This window comes from Festucalex cinctus, chromosome 5 (genome assembly GCF_051991245.1).
Source record: "Festucalex cinctus isolate MCC-2025b chromosome 5, RoL_Fcin_1.0, whole genome shotgun sequence".
Lineage (NCBI taxonomy): Eukaryota > Metazoa > Chordata > Actinopteri > Syngnathiformes > Syngnathidae > Festucalex > Festucalex cinctus.
Window position 1 is genome coordinate 22,824,748 of NC_135415.1, and position 18,788 is coordinate 22,843,535.

Sequence of the window (18,788 nt, forward strand, 5' to 3'; positions counted from 1 at the left end):
CGTCTATAGACCTGAGGGACGCCTACTTCCACGTCCCCATCGCACCTCGACACCGTCGATTTCTCCGTTTTGCCTACAAAGGCCGTCACTGGCAGTTCCGTGTGCTCCCTTTCGGGCTCTCCCTCGCTCCGCGGGTCTTCACTCGGTTTGTGAAGGCTGCTCTGGCGCCCCTGCAGTCTGTGGGCATGAAGGTGCTGCCGTACCTCGACGACTGGCTCCTCTGCGCGCCGTCGCGGACTCAGGTGATCCGGGACACCTCCGATCTCCTGTCTCATGTGGCCCGGTTGGGTATCAGGGTCAACTTGCCCAAGTCCTCTCTGGTCCCCTCTCAGCGGACGGACTTCATTGGTGTGACGTTGGACACCACGGTTATGAGAGCCCACCCGTCTCCTCACCGAGTCGACGATGTTCTTCGCCTCCTCGCGCACTTTCGAGGGGGCAGGCTGTTGCCTTACGTCGCCTACTTGCGGCTTTTGGGCGAGCTGACGTCCATGACGGCTGTGGTCCCGTTGGGCCTGCTGACACTGCGCCCACTACAGAGGTGGCTGAACGGCTTCCACTTGGACGCCAAGTGGCACCGCCACCGGAGGCTCAGGGTGTCCCGTCGGTGCCTCCTCGCCCTGGCACCTTGGAGGGAGAGGGCTTTTCTATTGGGCGGCGTCCCGCTGGGTGCGGCCCCGGCCCGCCGCGAAACAGTCACCACGGATGCCAGCCTCACGGGCTGGGGTGCTGTCTGGCAGCACAGGACGGCTCAGGGAAGTTGGTCTGTGCGCGACAGGGTCGATCACATCAATGTGCTGGAGCTTCGGGCGGTGCACTTGGCGCTCATGCACTTCTTGCCATACCTGAGCGGACGGCATGTTCTCATACGGTCGGACAACACCACGACCGTGTTTCACATAAACCATCAGGGCGGCGTCAGGTCCGCCCGTCTATTGGAGATCTCCCAGCACCTTCTCAGGTGGGCTGCTCCCCGTCTGGCCAGTCTACGGGCCACCTATCTGCCGGGGGTTCGGAACCAGCTCGCGGACTCTCTCTCCCGTCGGGGTCCTCCTCCGGGAGAGTGGCGCCTCCACCCAGAGGTGGTGCGCACGATTTGGAGCAGCTTCGGCACGGCGGAGGTCGATCTCTTCGCCTCCGAGGCCTCGACCCACTGCCCACTTTGGTTTTCCCTGAGCGAGGCCACCAGCCCTCTGGGTCTGGATGCACTGGCGCAGCCGTGGCCGGAGTGCCTTCTCTACGCCTTTCCGCCGCTCCCTCTGATATGGCTGACGCTTCAGAGAGTTCTTCAGGAGGGTCACACGCTCTTGCTGGTGGCCCCCTTCTGGCCGGCCCGGACGTGGTTCCCCCTGCTCCGTCAACTGTGCTCTGGCGAGCCGTGGCGTCTCCCCGACAGGGAGGACCTGTTGTCTCAACAGGGAGGTCGGGTTTGGCATCCCGACCCTCGGCGCCTTCGCTTGTGTGTTTGGCCACTGAGGGGCCCCAACCGCTGCTGACCGGCTGTACAGAGTCTGTCACGCGGACCATTCTTAATGCGAGGGCACCGTCCACTCGGCTACAGTATGCCAACAGGTGGAAGTTGTTTGTGGCGTGGTGCGGAGAACGCGGGGTGGACCCTGCTTCGTGTTCCATCCCCACCATCCTGGATTTCTTGCAGTCCCTCCTGGATAAGGGCAGGTCTCAGTCGACGCTGAGGGTGTATGTGGCAGCTATTTCTGCCCGGCATGTTGGTGCTGATGGCGGCTCCGTGGGGCGCCATGAGTTGGTGTCCTTGTTCCTCAGAGGGGCTCTGCGTCTTCGTCCCCGCCCGGCTCCTCGGGTTCCGGCGTGGGATCTGCAGTTGGTGCTGGACGGCCTGTGCAGGCCTCCCTTTGAGCCCCTGGCGGGGGCAGACCTTCTGTGGGTGTCGCGCAAGACTGCACTCTTGCTCGCCGTTGCCTCCGCCAAGCGCGTCAGCGACCTACACGCTTTATCGGTTAGCCCTGATTGCCTGCGATGGCACCCGGATGGCGCCGGCGTCACTCTGTGGCCGAACACTGCCTTCATTCCCAAGGTGTTGTCTGGCTCTCGTTCTAACCAGCCTCTACGGCTTAAACGTTATGTACCCACTCCTGCTGATGGTGGGGACAGGCCGGAGCTCTTGTGTCCGGTGAGAGCCTTGCAGTGTTACATTGACGCTACGGCGGGCATTCGTACGTCTGCCCAGCTTTTTGTTTGTTATGGTGGTCCTACCAAGGGCTCCGCTCTCTCCAAGCAGCGCTTGTCTCACTGGGTCGTGGATGCCATTCGTCATTCCTACCTGCTGTCGGGCCGCCCCCTGCCCTCAGGGGTGCGCTGTCACTCCACCAGGAGCGTTGCCACGTCTTGGGCCGCCCTGAGGGGTGTTTCCCTGGAGGATATCTGTGCTGCTGCCTCATGGGCGACGCCTTGCACCTTCTCCAGGTTTTATAGCGTGGATGTCACCTCTCCCCATCCGCTTGGCGTGATCTTGGGTCCTGCTGGGGCTTCTCAGTGAGGTTTGTGTCTGAGATCCCTCGCGACTACGCCGGTATTGGTCATTCAGTGCTTAAAGCACCGCCTTCTGGCGGTCGGGAGGGACGAAATAGAACGAAAGTTACAACTGTAACTACGGTTCTATGAGTCCCGGACGACCGCCAGGGCGTCCTGTCGCTCGGAATCCTCGTGTTCACGCGAGAAGATTCCGTAGGAAACGAACCTTGGGTGACACCGGAACTTATACCCTTCTAGGGTCACCCAGGGGTCACAGGTGACTAATTTGGTATGCATTACTCGAACTGCGCATGCGCGAAAGGAACATTCAGTGCTTAAAGCACCGCCTTCTGGCGGTCGTCCGGGACTCATAGAACCGTAGTTACAGTTGTAACTTTCGTTTCTGTTCCATCACTGTATTTGCAGTGCCTGCAAGGTTCTTCCATTTTAATACCTTTTTTGGAAAACTTTTTTCGTTAGGGTATTAATATGAGTTAACTTTTATTAATTGATAAGACAGACAGATAATGCTTGCTTGCTTACTTACTCTTTGTAGGTGCTTGTCTCTGGATCTTCAGTCATCACATCATGCAAAGACTCGACGCAGATGTTGATAATGCCACAAAACTTGTCCTGGATCACACTGTATGACACACAAATAATCAAGTCATGGTCACTGATGGCACTTGAAAACGTTTGTATCCGGTAATAGCAACAAGAGCAACATCGCAACAAAGAGTCACAATCTGTTAAATCCAGCAATTGATTAAGTGGCTGACAAGAAAAACAAATGGTCACCAACAAAAGTCTAACTCTAGCAATGCTCTGTCTAGCACTTTCTTCTTCTTTTTTTTTTTTTTTTTAGGAATCACCCTCAACACTTCCCTTCTGACATTTGAAATTAACCTTTCTATCTGGGTTATACACGATCACGGGGAAATCCCATTACATCACATTTCAAATAGCAAGAAAGGCAGAGGCCAATGGGCAAAAAAAGCACAAACAACCACCCAACTGTGGAAGACTCGGAGAGCCTGAATGGATTAATAGCATGCATATACTTAAAAAAAGAAAAAAAAGAAATGCACCTGTTATATTACTTCAACAAATAAATTACCAAAAAGGCACTGGAATTTTAAGACCACATAATCACCGCCCGATACTGCTATCTAATCCAATCAAAGACCCCTTCATCACATCATTAAACATATCCGTCAATTGTGATTTTATCCCAACGTCTCCGACGTGATTACTTTTCTAATGGCTGACAGTGCAGCTGGCGACTCCTGCTTTTACTTCAAGTCAGTGAAATTTGATCTGAAAGCCAACAAGACTGTCAAATCAATAGTCTTTGTGGCCCAGCTACTTCGAGATTTCGAACTGCAACACTGCACTCACTGGTGACAACCGTTAAAGCGCGCTGCAGTACCCGAAGCGCATACCATTGGAACCACCTAAAGGGCAATATCGCCATTTTGAATAAGGCAAGGCAAGGCAAGTTTATTTGTATAGCACATTTCATACACAAGGCAACTCAATGTGCTTTACACAAGGAAAGACAAAACATAAGCATCAACAAACAGTAGTTAACATTCAGAGGAAGAAAAATAAATGAAAATAGATTACAAAATTGACTAAAAAGAACATACAATACAAATCTTAAAACATTATTCAACAAACTTCAAAACATTTAACATAAGGAAGTTTAAAATAATAATAAAAATAATAATTAAAAAGGGAAAAAAAATACTGCAGTTTTTAAACACCTGTTGTTCACAGTCCACATTATTAGAGTAAGTTCACATGCAAATTAGTGCCCGGCTGCCCGCTATCTAATATCTAAGATATAAAAAAAACACACACACATACATAAACACACACACAATCTAGGCTTGGGCTTGATGAGATGGTGTGTGACATTGGAGAGTATGTGCAAGTTTCTGGGTGTGAGCTCGGTGTTCATTGAGTTTGTTTTTTTTACAGTTTGCCCTGCTTTCAATAAAGAGAGCATTGGTGACAGTAGCTGTACTCTCTCATATGTGAGGGCAATGGGCATGACATTAAGCAAATATATCATGTAAATGTGCCAAAACAGCAAGAGCGTGAATAATGATTTGGGAAAGGTAATTTCTACCAAACGACCTCTTTTTACAACCTCTCTTTTAACAGTAGTTTTTGGCACACAGTCCTGCCAAGGATACAAGTTGACTGCATCCTCAAATCTCCACGGAATTTAAAAAAAAAAAAAAAAAAAAAAAGTACCTCTTTTCAACTATTCAGGCCTTCAAAAATTTGGGACTACGGTAATTAACTGAAGTAACACCCACTCACCTATCACAGTTGAAGAGCCTCAGCTTAACTCTGTTGACTTTTATCTGCTTAAGCCCATTTACCCAAATGAATATCATGTTTCTGTGACATCAAAGCACTGATAATGAACAATCAAGTAAGCGACCACAACACCTCAAATGCAGAAAGTGCATGTTGAAGCAGAACAGGAAAAAAAAATAATTGATGATCTATCCAGGCCACACTAAGCAGCCAGCCACGTTAAATCACACTTAAAGAAAAGGGAACCTTAATGAGACCTCATCTCATCTGCTTCACATAACTAACTTGTAGTACTAAACCCTCATCAATTGCTCTTTCTTTCTTATTAGCAAATTACAATTACAAGCTACTGACAGCAGAAGTTGGAAACTTTATAAAGCTTTGCTCTACGCAACCTTAATTTGACAACGTATCGCCCTTAGAGAAAGGACAAAATAATTAGATGCATAATGGGAAATGAGGAACAAGATACCAAGCCCTTCCAATTTTAGCTGTGATTGTACGTGGGATAGTTGATTTGTCATGCAGCGGCTGACCAGCCAAGGCTGTCATATCCAATTGGCAATTTCAAGCAAGCATGGAGGTGTGACAAAGGATTTCACGGTTGTCTAACATTACACAATCAGGACTACGGAATACACCAGTCGTCCAAAAATTGATGAGGAAGTGCATCAATATGCGAAACCGAAAGATCACCAGAAAAGCTTATCTTTATATCCACATAGTGAAGTTTCATTTAAAAAAAAAAACATGCGAAAACTATTAACATGATCTGAGCATGTGGAGAAGACCCTTCTCAACTTCTTCTAAAAACCAAGACAAAAGTTATCGCTTCTCCAACATACAAATCTTTCAGTAGAGATGTATCACTTCAACATACTACTTTGACACAAGATAGTATGAGGATACATCTGGTCACATCTTTATAGAAAGAGCACAAAACCCACGAATAGGTGAGTTTAACAGCAAATAGCTGAGGATAGGTTCTCCAGAAAAAAATGTGAATAGGTGAATATGAATAGTGAACCACAAACAGATGGTTCACTGTGTACTGTACGTCAGCAGAAAATCTGTTCCTATTCTCTCAGACCAGGCTAAGAGGCATAGAAAGGTTTTGTATCTAAATCCCCAAAGGCCTCTGATTGACTGACAGATGTGTCTTACCTGTTGTCAGACGGTAAGAGCGAAAGCAGGGCCAGAGAGGACAGCTTTCTCCTTTCAGGCTGCGTGATGTTGTCCATGCGGTCCACCCACATCTCAATCACACTGCCTAACAACTGGTTAATCTGGTAAAGCAAAGAGATGGAAAGCCATGTTTTAAAAGACGACGCTAAAAGAAGGGAGTGGAAATTAACAGTCTTTGAGAGCGCCTGACTTAATCTTGTTGTTTATGAGAATTGACCTTCCTATTTTCTCATTTAAGCAGCCAGCCTAGAAAAGAGGCGCTTGGCACCGTAGAGTGACAGCTGAGGGATTTTTCAAACAGCCTATTCTTTCCTTTTATCCATTTAGATTAAGGCCAAACTATAAACAGTAGGTGATTCATTTCCCTCTAGTTGGGGCAAAAACAATTTCAAAGTTTCAGAATAAAAGGGGCTGGAGCTTTGACATTGTGCCTGGAATCAGTACCATTTGCAATTCCATGGCTCATCACTTTGAGCCCGGTTTCTGAATGATTCACTTTTCACAGGCACTTTGAGGTGGTGTCTTTAACAGGCGTTGTAAGTGACTGCTGAGGAGACAGGAAATGAAGGACAGGCACCGATTCTCACCTCCTGGCCACACTCAGAGGCCATCTGAGTGAGCAGCGAAGAGAAGAAACTGGAGTTCTGCAACAGCATGCGACCCATGATGCCCAAATAGGTGGACATCACCACAGGGTATCTCTGTACCAAAAAAAAAAAAGAGCTGATTACATAAATAAATGAATACACGTTTTAAATAGTGTAACTAATGGTTCATTAGGCACTGGGGAAGAGGTACAATAAACCCACTGACACAGCAATATAGTGGCCAGCTATAAACTTTAACTGTGCTAAATAATCAATAAATACCATCATAAGACATCTTTGAGACATAAAAGGACAAGAATGTAACCAAGAACAATTCATTGTAATGTTCAATACCATTAAGTTTAAATCAGCAGATAAGCTATGCTGCATTTCCACAATAGTATCCGCAGTGTTTATTTACTCAAATACAGATTGGAAGAGACGTTTGCTCTGTGGAAGACTTTATTTGTACCCACATTTACCAAATGATAAACGGTACATTACATGTACAATTTATGTCACGTGAAAGTGGAGTTAAAATAAGGTCTGTTATGGCAAAATGCAGAGTAAAAAAATCTAAGGACACTGGGTAAAATAAATACAGTAGTGGAACAAGCAAGGACGCACACAATATTTTTGGCATAACCGCTTGCCAGAGTTGACATGTAATTGTTGTTGAAGATGATGTACGATTGTACTAATTTTGTACTGGGAACTCATTTTTACCGGGATCTCCAGTACTCCATTTTGGTTCGCAACAGAATTCAAACACTAATGTCTACGTGTGAAGAATATGTGAAAGTAAGGCCTTTTTATTTCTTAAGTGCATGACTCACTAGGTGATTAATTGTGGCACAGCGCAGTGCGACAGCCACCATTTGAATGAAATTAGTGTCAACAACCATGTACACACAGTAATTACAGTCCAGCAGGACAACTCACCTCACCATCCACTACACCTCTGAAGACAGCTGGCAGCAGGGGCTGGAACATGTGGGCACCCAGTATCGGACTAACCTTTAAAGCTATTTCTACCACCTGCCGAAAAACAGAGATGTGCAAGTTGAAGGACAAAGGCTGCAAGGAAGAATCACATAAAATTGTGAGGAAGACTTATGTAAATGTATATATTAAAAAAATAAAAAATAACACAGACAACTGACAATGGAAAAGACCGCAAGGTGCTGGGGGACATCGGGAGGGAAACAAGTGTCAGTTAGAAAGAGCGCTAGGAAAATCCTTGCTTTTAATTGGGGCTGTGACCTGCAGTTTGACAGGAAAGGTGAGTCCTTCAAGTTTTAGTTAGACATTTCTGTGAGTTCAATCAGAAAGCTGGAATAAAAGAGAAAAAGGCTTCACCGCTAAAGACAGGAAAGTAAGACAATTAGTGAAGACTCCCATTTCATGTTTATTATTAGTGTTGCGTACATGCCAAAAAAAATAAAAAATAAAAAACTCAACTGTGTTTTACAGCTCTGTTGATTTTTTTTGCACTTCAAATGAATCCAATAAATAAGAACTCCTCCTCTCTCATTAGCCTTCACACAATTAGACCTCCACAGGAATCATCAATGGCATTTCCCCGCACAATTGCAATTAATTAGCTCAAGTGTGAATAACCAAAGGGAAAGGACAGATAAACACTATGTCTGTGTTAGCCTATGATATTAAATATTCATATGAACTTTTCGAAGAAATGCACAGATGTCAGTAAGGGCACGCGTGTGTCACTGAGCCCCACTGTGTGGGCTGACACATTTCTTGTAGCCAGAATAAAGGACCTACACGTGCATTAAGTATGCTCTCTGCATACAAGGAGCAATAAAGCGCAAAGATCATGCTGCAATGTTGGCAGAGGATGAAGAAATACTGTTTGCATTGAGTGCTGCTGCACAAAAAAAGAAAATGGGGTTTGTATTTTTATATAAGAATGCACAGTATTCTATTGTATCACTAATCTACTCTAATACATAAACTACAGTAAATAGTTGTATGAAAAACACTTCTGTGTCATAAATAAAGCATATTAAAAAATCCAATGAAAACAGTAAATAAGGCAGTAACTGAGCGTGCCTTCTTGTGCTCCATGACAACAAACTTAGTCTGCTGCGCAAATTAGTTAATTGAGCTTCTTCATAACATTGAAACGCCCTACATCAGTACCGATGTAATCCACGGAACCTCCAGAGTAGGAACAGACCTACCTTTAGAACTTGGACCTGTCCCTCATTTGTGATGTCTTTCAGCAGATCACAGAAAGACTGACATAAGGATTCGGCATAATTCTGCAAAAAATACAAATTTAATCAATCGGAACAAATCATGTAAATACTGAGACGCTGAAATGGCAAAGAACAAACTTTTAATTCACGACAAACACTGCAAATATTGCTTATTGTAGCATATCACAGCAGATACTCTGCCAATATGTCCCATTGAATGGAACATGACATGACTTCAAAACATTTAGCGATAGTCTCCTACCCCATTAAAATAAATAAATAAATAAATAAATAAATTTGTAATTACAAGAAGCTGGATTTGGCTTAGAGATGGGGCACACCCTGGACTAGTCACCAGTCAATTGCAGATTAAGAATTTTGGGAGATTTTCACATTATTTTCATAGTCTTGGATGGGACAGAACAATCCCCCATGCATTTGTGACCCACTATTGACAAACAAACTATTCCACAACAGGGGATTGCTGTGATACATTCAGGTAGTGTTCGTATATCAAACATCAAATTCTGGTTTTTGATACTAAATTTGAGCATTTTGTATATCTCACCTGAAGAAATTCTGTTGGAGACAAGTACAGGTAGGCATTGACAATCTGGAAGCATGTGCGCAAATTCTCTGAGCTCAACTCTGCACACAAAAGAGCACATTAAAATGTTACTACACAATTTGTAAAGTTTTGATTGACAATGCCGACAGTGATGCAAAAGGCAGGAAAAAGGACATTGGTAACTTGAGTAAATGATTCAGCACAGAAGAGTGTTAAATGTGCCATTCACAGGTGATAGCAAAGTGCATGGACCCAAATCCCACACTGTGTTCAACCTTTGAGGTTCCACTCTATCATGAATTGAACATAGAGTAGGAAGATAATCACACTTGCTCAGCAACAGGTATTGGGGGTATAATGAAAGCTAATTTAGGCAATGCCCACCGCATAAAAAAGTAAGGGATAAACACTTAAAAAAAAAAAAATCGTCTGGGTGAGGCTGAGATTTTCTAATTACTCTTTCTAGGATATGCAGGATACGAGCAATTGAACAGCACGGCTTCAGGCTTACTTGGCTCCAGAGAGGCTGCTCATCTGCCAGCGTTAATGTAAGGCGCAATATTAACGATGACTTAATTCTAATTACTAAACACCTCTGACAACTCCATTAGGCAAGCATAACATAAATCATACTTGACCTCCAGTGTTGGTCTGACCTTTGCTGAAGCTTGCCGACATTCAAGCCAAGTGTTTGGGGAAATACAATCACCATCTTTGATATTTGTTCATTCAATGGGTCCAGAAGAAAAAAGCTTCATGCACACTACATCCAATCACCTCTATAAACTTATGCCGATGAGATTGAGCCTATCGCAGCTGAATTTAAAGATGAAGTGGGGCACACTCTGGACTGGTCACAGTGCACAATCCACTCACTTGGTTCAGATACCAATTGAAACACAAAAAAATGCTACAGAAGATTTATAGATATTTTACATTATGTCCTGGTCCCAGGTATCATTTGATGGAGAAAATAGCTAAAATCTTAACCACCATGCTGTCTGTCCCAGGCGATGGACTTGTACAAGTGTGAGCTACAATTTGAGAGCAGCTATTCTAAAACGGTACAGTGTATATTGCGGGCTTCATCTAGCCACAGTCACTGTCAATAACATCAGTCACAGCTGGCACGAGCAATCTGCTGTTGACCCACATCGGAAAAGATACTGATCTGTTTCTTCCAGGCTGGTAGTTTTTTTATGTGGCAGGACCCCACACTGCTGCACGCATGCTTCACTAACTGATGCTCCGGAAAGCTTTGAATCAGAAAAATCTGCTGTGATTTCCTCTCCTGCCTCCTGGTCAGAACAACAACAAGGACGGATTCTCTAGGAAAATGATACTGTTCATATTCAGAGTGCGATACCTGTGACCATAAGGAAATTGAGCTCTGATTGCCCCACTGTCTACAGACTTGTGTGCACGTCCGGCAAAATTTACAAGCGGAGAAGGGGCAGAATCTAAATCAACAAGGTGCTTTTTATGATTCAAACAGGCTGGAGCCAATTTTTTTCCCCGGCAGCTCTAGACATGAAGCAGTCTGAAAGTGTCCAAATCTGCAATTCAAAGAGAAATTGATTGGGGGCTAAAATGAACTTTCATTCTCCCACACACAAAGAGAATTCTGCTGCCTTGATTATGAACTGAGCCACTCACTCAGCAACACTCAGGCATAAAGCATAGGCGACACAAAGGTCGCCTGGAGAGTGGGGACTTCCAGCAAGACCAACAGCTTACTCACAAATTCACAAAAAAAGGCACCAATGAGACTTATTTGATAAGTGTCAAAATTATTCCACAACCAAAATTAATGTGGACTTGCTCTATCTTAGAACAAGTTAATTGAGTTCAGGCGAGGGGGGTGGGGCGGAGTGGTTATCAGTACAAGTATTACAGACTAGGAACCATTGGTTTCTCGTCTTTGGATCCATTTGTTAGGAACTGCACTTGTAATTTATTACTGGGCATTCTGTTACAATCTAGCCGATCAGATCGGTCGACAGTTTGCATTTTATGCAAATTTTGTTATCAGCTGTAATGTCATAATTCCCCAATCTCATCAATGATGCCACTGATCAGATCCACAAACATTACAGCCAACACAATCTTATTTAGCTTTCTCCAGGGGCGTTCCGTGCAGCCATCGTGTATGTTTGAGTCTGAAAGCTAGCTTGTCAGATATCTTGTGAGCGGAAAGCCTTTGCGCTGGTAGGTGGAAGTAATTCTCAACAATTTAGTCACAAAATAATAGTGTCCGTGTCAGGTTTGTCAAAAAGCCAGGACATCATTGTATTTGCAGTGTGTCAAAAAACACTATCTACAGTAGGGTTCACCAATCCCGGGTTCTGCAGATTTTAGATGTTTACACCCACTAGCACACCTTATTCATATAATCAGCTCATCAGCATGCCTGATAATGATCCTGATCTTTAGTATCAGGTGTGTTTGTAGGTGGAAAGTTGGAAACATCTAAAACCTGCAGGACTCCGGACCTCGATGACCAGAATTGGTGAACTCTGATCTCCAGTGTGTATATAATGTATTGAATTATAGCAACACTTTAAGACAATGAACAGTGAATGCGAATAGTGTAAAAATATTTCATCACACCACAAAAAATGTATGGTACCAAGTTAGTGATTAACTATGTGATGACTTTCGGCTTGTGTACAAATTCATCTTCTTCATTAATTCATCTTCCAGAGAACATACCTATGTTGTGTCAACCACAGACATTTTATTTTAAAGAAGAAAGCCGTGAGAAAACAGTAGACATGGAACATGTGAACCCAAGGAGTAGAAATGCATCAAACCAGCCAGACAAAATAGTACCTTAAGGAATGGCAGCTTGACTAAGACACATCAGCCAAAGAGCAACTCTATTTACAGCAAACGTGCTTAGCTTGAAAGTAAGCTGACAGGATAGACGACTCTTACATATACATTCGGATAATAATAGCTTAATATGAACAAAGTGCACAAGACACACATCTGCAGGAATTAGAACTCCTCAGAGGACCTGAAGGGACTTGGCAAGAATCTGATGCTGATCACATCTAATAAGTTTTGTTTTTTGGCACCTGGGTTGAACAGACATGATAAACCGCATCCAATATGTTTTCTTGAATCTCCAGCAAGCTACAATGAGGCAAAAAAGATAATGTATGCGGATAATGTATTCCTGAGGCTTTTGTTCGCCAGCATATGCCGCTACATGAATATTCACTGCAAAAAAAACACATTAAGCAGAAATGCGTGACCGTACACTAACTGAAATCATCCATTTCAAACAGACAACAAACACATGCAGAGATGAGAGGAAACTTTGGAAAGTAATTCTTAATTCAAAGTGGTAGGAGACAAGAGCAGAACTGATGCCTCACATCAACAAACGCCTGACCACGAAAATCCATTAGTTTTGATCAGAAACAAGGCAAAAGCTAAAAAAACAACAACAACAAAAAAACAGCCTGGCCTCACATGACACTCTCTTATGATAAAAGACGAGCACGTGTCCACAACACAGCAGAGTAAATGACTTGTACAAGTAGCGTATGTGGTCACCGTCTGATGAAAACCATGGATCTCCATTTTGCACGTTCTCCTGCACATATTCTTAAAACGTTTACAGTTCAACAACCAACAAAATAAAAATAAATGCTCTGCTAAGTTCATAAATACCTCATTCGACCCAGGAGATGTCCTTCAACATCTACAGCCCACATCTCCCCCAGTAACTTTCTATTGAGGACGACTGATGAGTCCCAAGACACCCTTACTTTTTTGTTAATAAACCACAACCTTGGCTAATGAACAGAATGTTTTAAGTAAAAGGGTAAATTTCCGGTGAAATGAGGCAGACTGATGTGAGCAAGTCGAAAATTGGGTGACTAAATTCAACATTAATTTATTTTATGCATCCGTTTTGAAGGCATGCAGAGACATTTTTACCTCTACAAGCTGAGAGGAACATAAACCCTAAGTATCTGCTTGTCAGATGAAGCCATTATTTTTACCCGTCCTTGTGAAGACACAGACACTCAGGACGAGTTTGTATAAAACTGTCCCTTTCATACTGCCAATTAAAAACTGAGAATTTTTCACACACATTCCCACCAATATCGAGTGGCACGGGAAGAGCATGTCGACACACAATTTTGCCCACTACGTAGATATTTTGCAATGCGGGATAACGGCTGTGTAAAAGGGAATGGAAAAAACCCAGACAAGTGGTGTCTCATATTACTATTGATCTGACAAAAATGGTATTGAATGTCCCTAATACAGTACATCGATTTAAATGGTCACCCATAATTAAAAAAAAAAATGAGAATAAAATCCATATTTCCTATATTCTGATCACTGTGTGTTTATGCAACCTCAAGTGAAAACAATAGTAGGTAAAAGTGAGAAGAATTACACGCTTGTAGCTTTGAATCAAACATAATTAGCATCTAATTTCACATCGACTCAGAAAGCATTGGCTTTTAAATGAGAAGCAGGGCACTAGGCAAAGAGTTGCATTGTGCGTCTTGTGATGAGATTTGCTGTGGTGCAGTCTACGCCAAGTCAAACCCCCCCAAAAAAATGCATCTATAAAAGAAACAAGATTTGCAAGACAATAGTGGCCCTCGAGCACATGACGCACATCCCAACGTGCTTTTTTTTTTTTTTTTTTTTTTTTTTGCTGCAAACCTCCATCTTTATCAGAGAGCTGAGGTTTTACCAGCTATGTCTCCACAAGCCTTGAATGACACCGGCAGCGGAAACATTCAGGCAAGCTAAAAGACATCACTTCAGGAGGCTGATTGTGTTTAGATGGCAGGCAAAATGACAAATATGACTAAAAAAGGTTCATTTGGAGAGGAGGTTGCCCTTGAGCTGAAGAACCCTTTGAGAAAGCCTATAACTGTAAGTGTTGTGGTACCAAGAAGAAACACTTGTCTGCTATATACGCCATAACACATAAGCCACATTTAATTAATTTTTCTCAAGATAAATATGGGGGCGATGTCGTATGCCTTCCATCACTGTGCATCACGATACATTACTTGATTTATAAATTCACCTCGGTCATATAATAAATAGTCATAGGTTACCACAACATTAGATCATCATATTTCTTCATATAGTGGCTAAACATATTGTACAAACACAGTTTAATAATAAAATGATTGTGGATTATATGAACTAAAAATGTGTACTTTCTACTTCTTAATGTGCTTAGCTACCCGTATTATAAACATGGGTGTGGAGTTGTGGCAGGAACCACAAAGGCAAGTGGAATGCTAATTGCGGGTTGGGGGTGGTGGGTGGGGGTGAGGGTTTAGGACTCCAGACTTGCTCATTTTTAGATGCTATTGTGTTCGTTCGTAACCAATGCACTACCTCTTTAATGGTAGTGTGTTAACAATATGGCCTACTAACTTAAGCAATTTAGCACCTGCTGTCTTTTTTTTTTTTTTCTTGAGGGCAAAACATAACTCGATGTCTATTAAACTGGAGTGCAGTATTAAGGAAATATGGTATTGTAAAGTAAGCTAAAGTCTAGTAATAACTTGGTGTAGGAATTCATTTGCATGCTAAGCCAAAGACGGTTCTCATGTGCATTATTCAGAAGTATTTCATAAGTTTATCATTAGAAAACACAAAATCAAATGCCCATAAAAAATTACATTTGCAGGGTTTATAAGTAATTACACAAATAGTAAATGTTGAGGTAATTCAACCAAATCTTTCATGCTCTTTTCTCCCCCTCAAAAACAACCGGCGTATATTTTTGAAACCTGGGAGAAATTCGGAGCACCTGGTGGACAAAAGCCACACAAGCAGGGGTTGGGGGGAGGAATACACAGGTAGGCAAGAGCTGCTATTCAAACATAGAACCTCAGAACTGTAAAGTATACTGTACACCTAACTACTAGGGCAGTGTTAACTTACAATGTAATAGATTTAATGATTACATATGCCCTTTTTCAGCCAAAAGTAAAAGCTTGATGACAAGACTTGACGTTAGGAAAAATACTACTACTGATGACTTTGACTTTGTTACGAAGTATGGAAAAGATTGCTGATGAAATCAATTCAAGCGCAAGCAGAGGCACTGTTGAGTCAGTCTCAATGCAGGCCAACTTTATTCAACCCCTTTAAAAATATAATTATTTCAAAAAGAAAATATCCCTACTGACTGTTGATAGCTTATTTGTATGTCCTTTGCGACCATTAATACACCAAGGGCTACTACTGATGAGCTATGTCCCTATAGAGCAATCATGGCATGAAGAATTGTCAATTTAAGCAGATATTCACATAAAAACGGGGAACAATGAATTCTCATTTAAGTACGGTCATATATCTCAGAACAATGGAGCTTGGACTTGATAAGATTTTTATCTTCTGCCACTTGCTAGTGCAAATGAAGCCAGGGAACCCCAGGTGCCCATGAATGAATACAAACAGCTTGACAAAATAGCACGCTGTCTGAATATTGCAAACAAATCTGCTTTCATTTTCCACACAGCCATTCCACAAGACATTACAATGACGCAAATATAACAATCAGGTAGGTGCCTTGTTTTTGCAAATTTCTTTTTTCCTCCATGGGTTATGTTTCTCCAAACAAATTTGGAAAACAGTGATTCAGTTTTACAGAAAATACCGATAATGCATGCAATAAATGCATAGGTTTCAAGGTCTTATTCAAACACTAAGGACATGTACAATACATTTTGCTTCCTAGCACCTTACAGATGTAGTACATTATAAATCTTTATAAATAAATGGTCCTAGTGTATGAAGTTTCACTGTTACAAACTGCCAATAAACTAGCTTTTGTAGCAGCATAAAGCCTGGTTTATACTTCTGCATTTGCTCTTGCGTTAATGACCGGCGTACATCACGTAATTGACGACAGTCATTAAAATCAAGTACTGCGTCGCTCATGGCCGAGTGATGCGCACACATCTTCAAATTTTGAACGTCGTAGATGGTGGGTTGTAACATCGCTTGTGATTGGTCCGTTCGATGGCGTACTCAGCTTTTTTCTTTTTCTTTTTCTTTCTCAGCCCCACCCCCACCCCGGATAGTTTCCGTGAAGCCAACTGTGTTTGTCAGCACAGGCGGTGCAAATCTACTTCCCACCCAGAAGACCACGATTGTACATGTGGATATGTGTGCGTGTGTTTGACGATAGGGATAGACCGATAATCGGCCACGGCCGATTATCGGCGCCGATATTTGGCATTTTGACAAATATCGGAATCGGCCATGTTTTGAATCTGAAGGCCGATAAAGCTCACTGAGCAGGGGATACTTGCGAACGTAGCGAATTTGGGGTTTTCATCAGGATTTGTAAGATGTTCGCAGTCAGTTTTTATTTGTCGTAAACACATTTGGAACATATTCACACAATTTTTCACCGCGAAAATCTTTTTGAAACATTTTTACGAACCCTAACAAAAACCCCAAATGAGCTACATTCACATGAATTTGTTACTCAGTGAGAAATTATATATAGTTTGAAAGAATTCCCCCCCTCCCCATTTTACTGCAAATGAATATCGGCTTGAAATATCGGTTATCGGCCGACTTGACTACAAATAATCTGTATCGGTATCGGCCTTGAAAAAACCATATCGGTCTATCACTATTTGACGAGAGGGGAAAAACAAACAAACAAAAAAAAAAAACCTGTTCGCTACGGGGCCGTTGTGTTTGCCAAATTTACGGCCGACACCGTTGCAAATTGGAAATAAATAATTGCCATGGTGATGAGCCAACTCTCCCCCCGACTTTGTTTCTTGTTCCTGAAACGAAAAACGACTTCCTGAATTGGTCATAAAATGCAGAGGAATCTCCACCCTGTGGTGTCCTAGCCAATAGCAGCCGTAGCGACACCCCGACTTGGAGTGAAACTGCAGCAAAACCTGATGGGTATTGTGATGTGTATTGCGTACAAGTATGAAGGCAAACGCACGAGCGGTGCTCCGCCGTAAGGTCTCCGCTGTAGCCTGACGCAGAAGTGTAACGAGCTCTTAAGGGTATGTGTTCACGCAGCACGAAAGGGCATGCACAGGTACTAAATTCTGTTTTGCGAGAAAATCTTTTCATTTCGAATTGAAAAGGGCATCTACCTTACCTTAGTTGCAAGCGTAATAGACAACAAAAGCAATTACAATTCAAAGCTTTAACGATGTGCTCCAGTTGCTTTGTGAGTATTGCAATTACAAACCCGGGAGCAGCGGGCTGCTTTTGTCAGAATTCACTACCTTAATTTCTTTCAATGCAGTGCATTCTATTACCCCTCACATACAAATATAGTGAGGCATTAAATAAAACAGCTTTTAGATTAATGAACACTTGAGCTGTCAGTGCAATGCAGACAACAACAAAAAAAAAACCTGCTGCTGTTTATGCGTCTCCTTGTCTCCTTGTGCTCCACACGCGGCTGAAATGTGTCCTACTTGGGGGGCGAGGTGGCAGTATTACACAGAGAAAAGTGCTCGTTGAGTCAGGCCAAGGCAAGGCTCTTGACATTCTAATTAGGGAATTTGTTGCTCCAGTTTAGCGGTGATGGAGCGGGGGCTCTTTTATCAGGCAGGCCAGGCCACATACCTGGCAAGCTGCAACACCAATCCCAGCCAGACGCTTTCTATGGCCCACATCTCTGCACTGCTCTCCATGGGCAAAAATAAATGAACCGCCGGATGCTGAGATAAAAAGGAGCCAAATGTGATAACTGACTAGTTTGACCAAAAAAAGGGGGGGGAAGTTAATTTCCTCCATTTTATATGGATTTATGTGGAAATGCATGCTTAAAATTGTCTTCTCAAAATAATGCCCTACATATTGTCGACTGCTTAAAATGACAAAGTTTTTCTTTATTAAATATGTCTGCTAATTTGTCTTGACCTGCTGCCACCATTCTGAGCTATTATCTTTCATTAGCGCAACTTGAGATTTGCCCTTGCAAGCGCATTCACGGCAATTAGGGAGCTTTAAATGTGTTAATGTGTCTTCCTTATTTAAAAAAATAAAAAAAAAGCTTTTTCCATGCAAGAAGTAAAGTTCAGGGCAAAGGCTGTCAATACTTTTGCCTCCAAAATGGAGCTGGCATCCGACGTCCCCTCAGTAAAGAATGAATACTAAAAGAGACTTGGAGTGGGAAAAGCGCCGGTGCTAAAATAAAGTTAGGTGAGAGAAGACTGAATACAACAAGAGATTGAAAATTTTCCTTCCAATGAATAATATCGGCAATGTGAGGTTACAGGTCAACAAAACGGACACAAGGCGGTTACAGCTGTGATTTGCGATATCACAATTTCAACACACTGACACCCTCACACTGATCAACAAAAGGGTTAAAAACTCTGGACCTTCTGTATAGTAATGTTACAGGAGCATAGA

The 18,788-nt window shown here is 42.8% G+C and overlaps 1 protein-coding gene across 1 annotated transcript in view; it reads right to left on the reverse strand.

Annotated features, from left to right (window-relative positions):
- The window catches only part of ipo11 (importin 11), an 87,156-nt gene that overhangs the window by 21,394 nt on the left and 46,974 nt on the right, over window positions 1-18,788 (reverse strand). The window contains exons 23-28 of the mRNA XM_077522719.1: window positions 9,384-9,463; window positions 8,798-8,878; window positions 7,536-7,631; window positions 6,594-6,707; window positions 5,986-6,107; window positions 3,038-3,133 (exon numbers count right to left, since the gene is read on the reverse strand). Of these exons, the coding sequence (XP_077378845.1) occupies window positions 3,038-3,133; window positions 5,986-6,107; window positions 6,594-6,707; window positions 7,536-7,631; window positions 8,798-8,878; window positions 9,384-9,463 (589 nt within the window). The remainder of the gene's footprint in view (window positions 1-3,037; window positions 3,134-5,985; window positions 6,108-6,593; window positions 6,708-7,535; window positions 7,632-8,797; window positions 8,879-9,383; window positions 9,464-18,788) is intronic.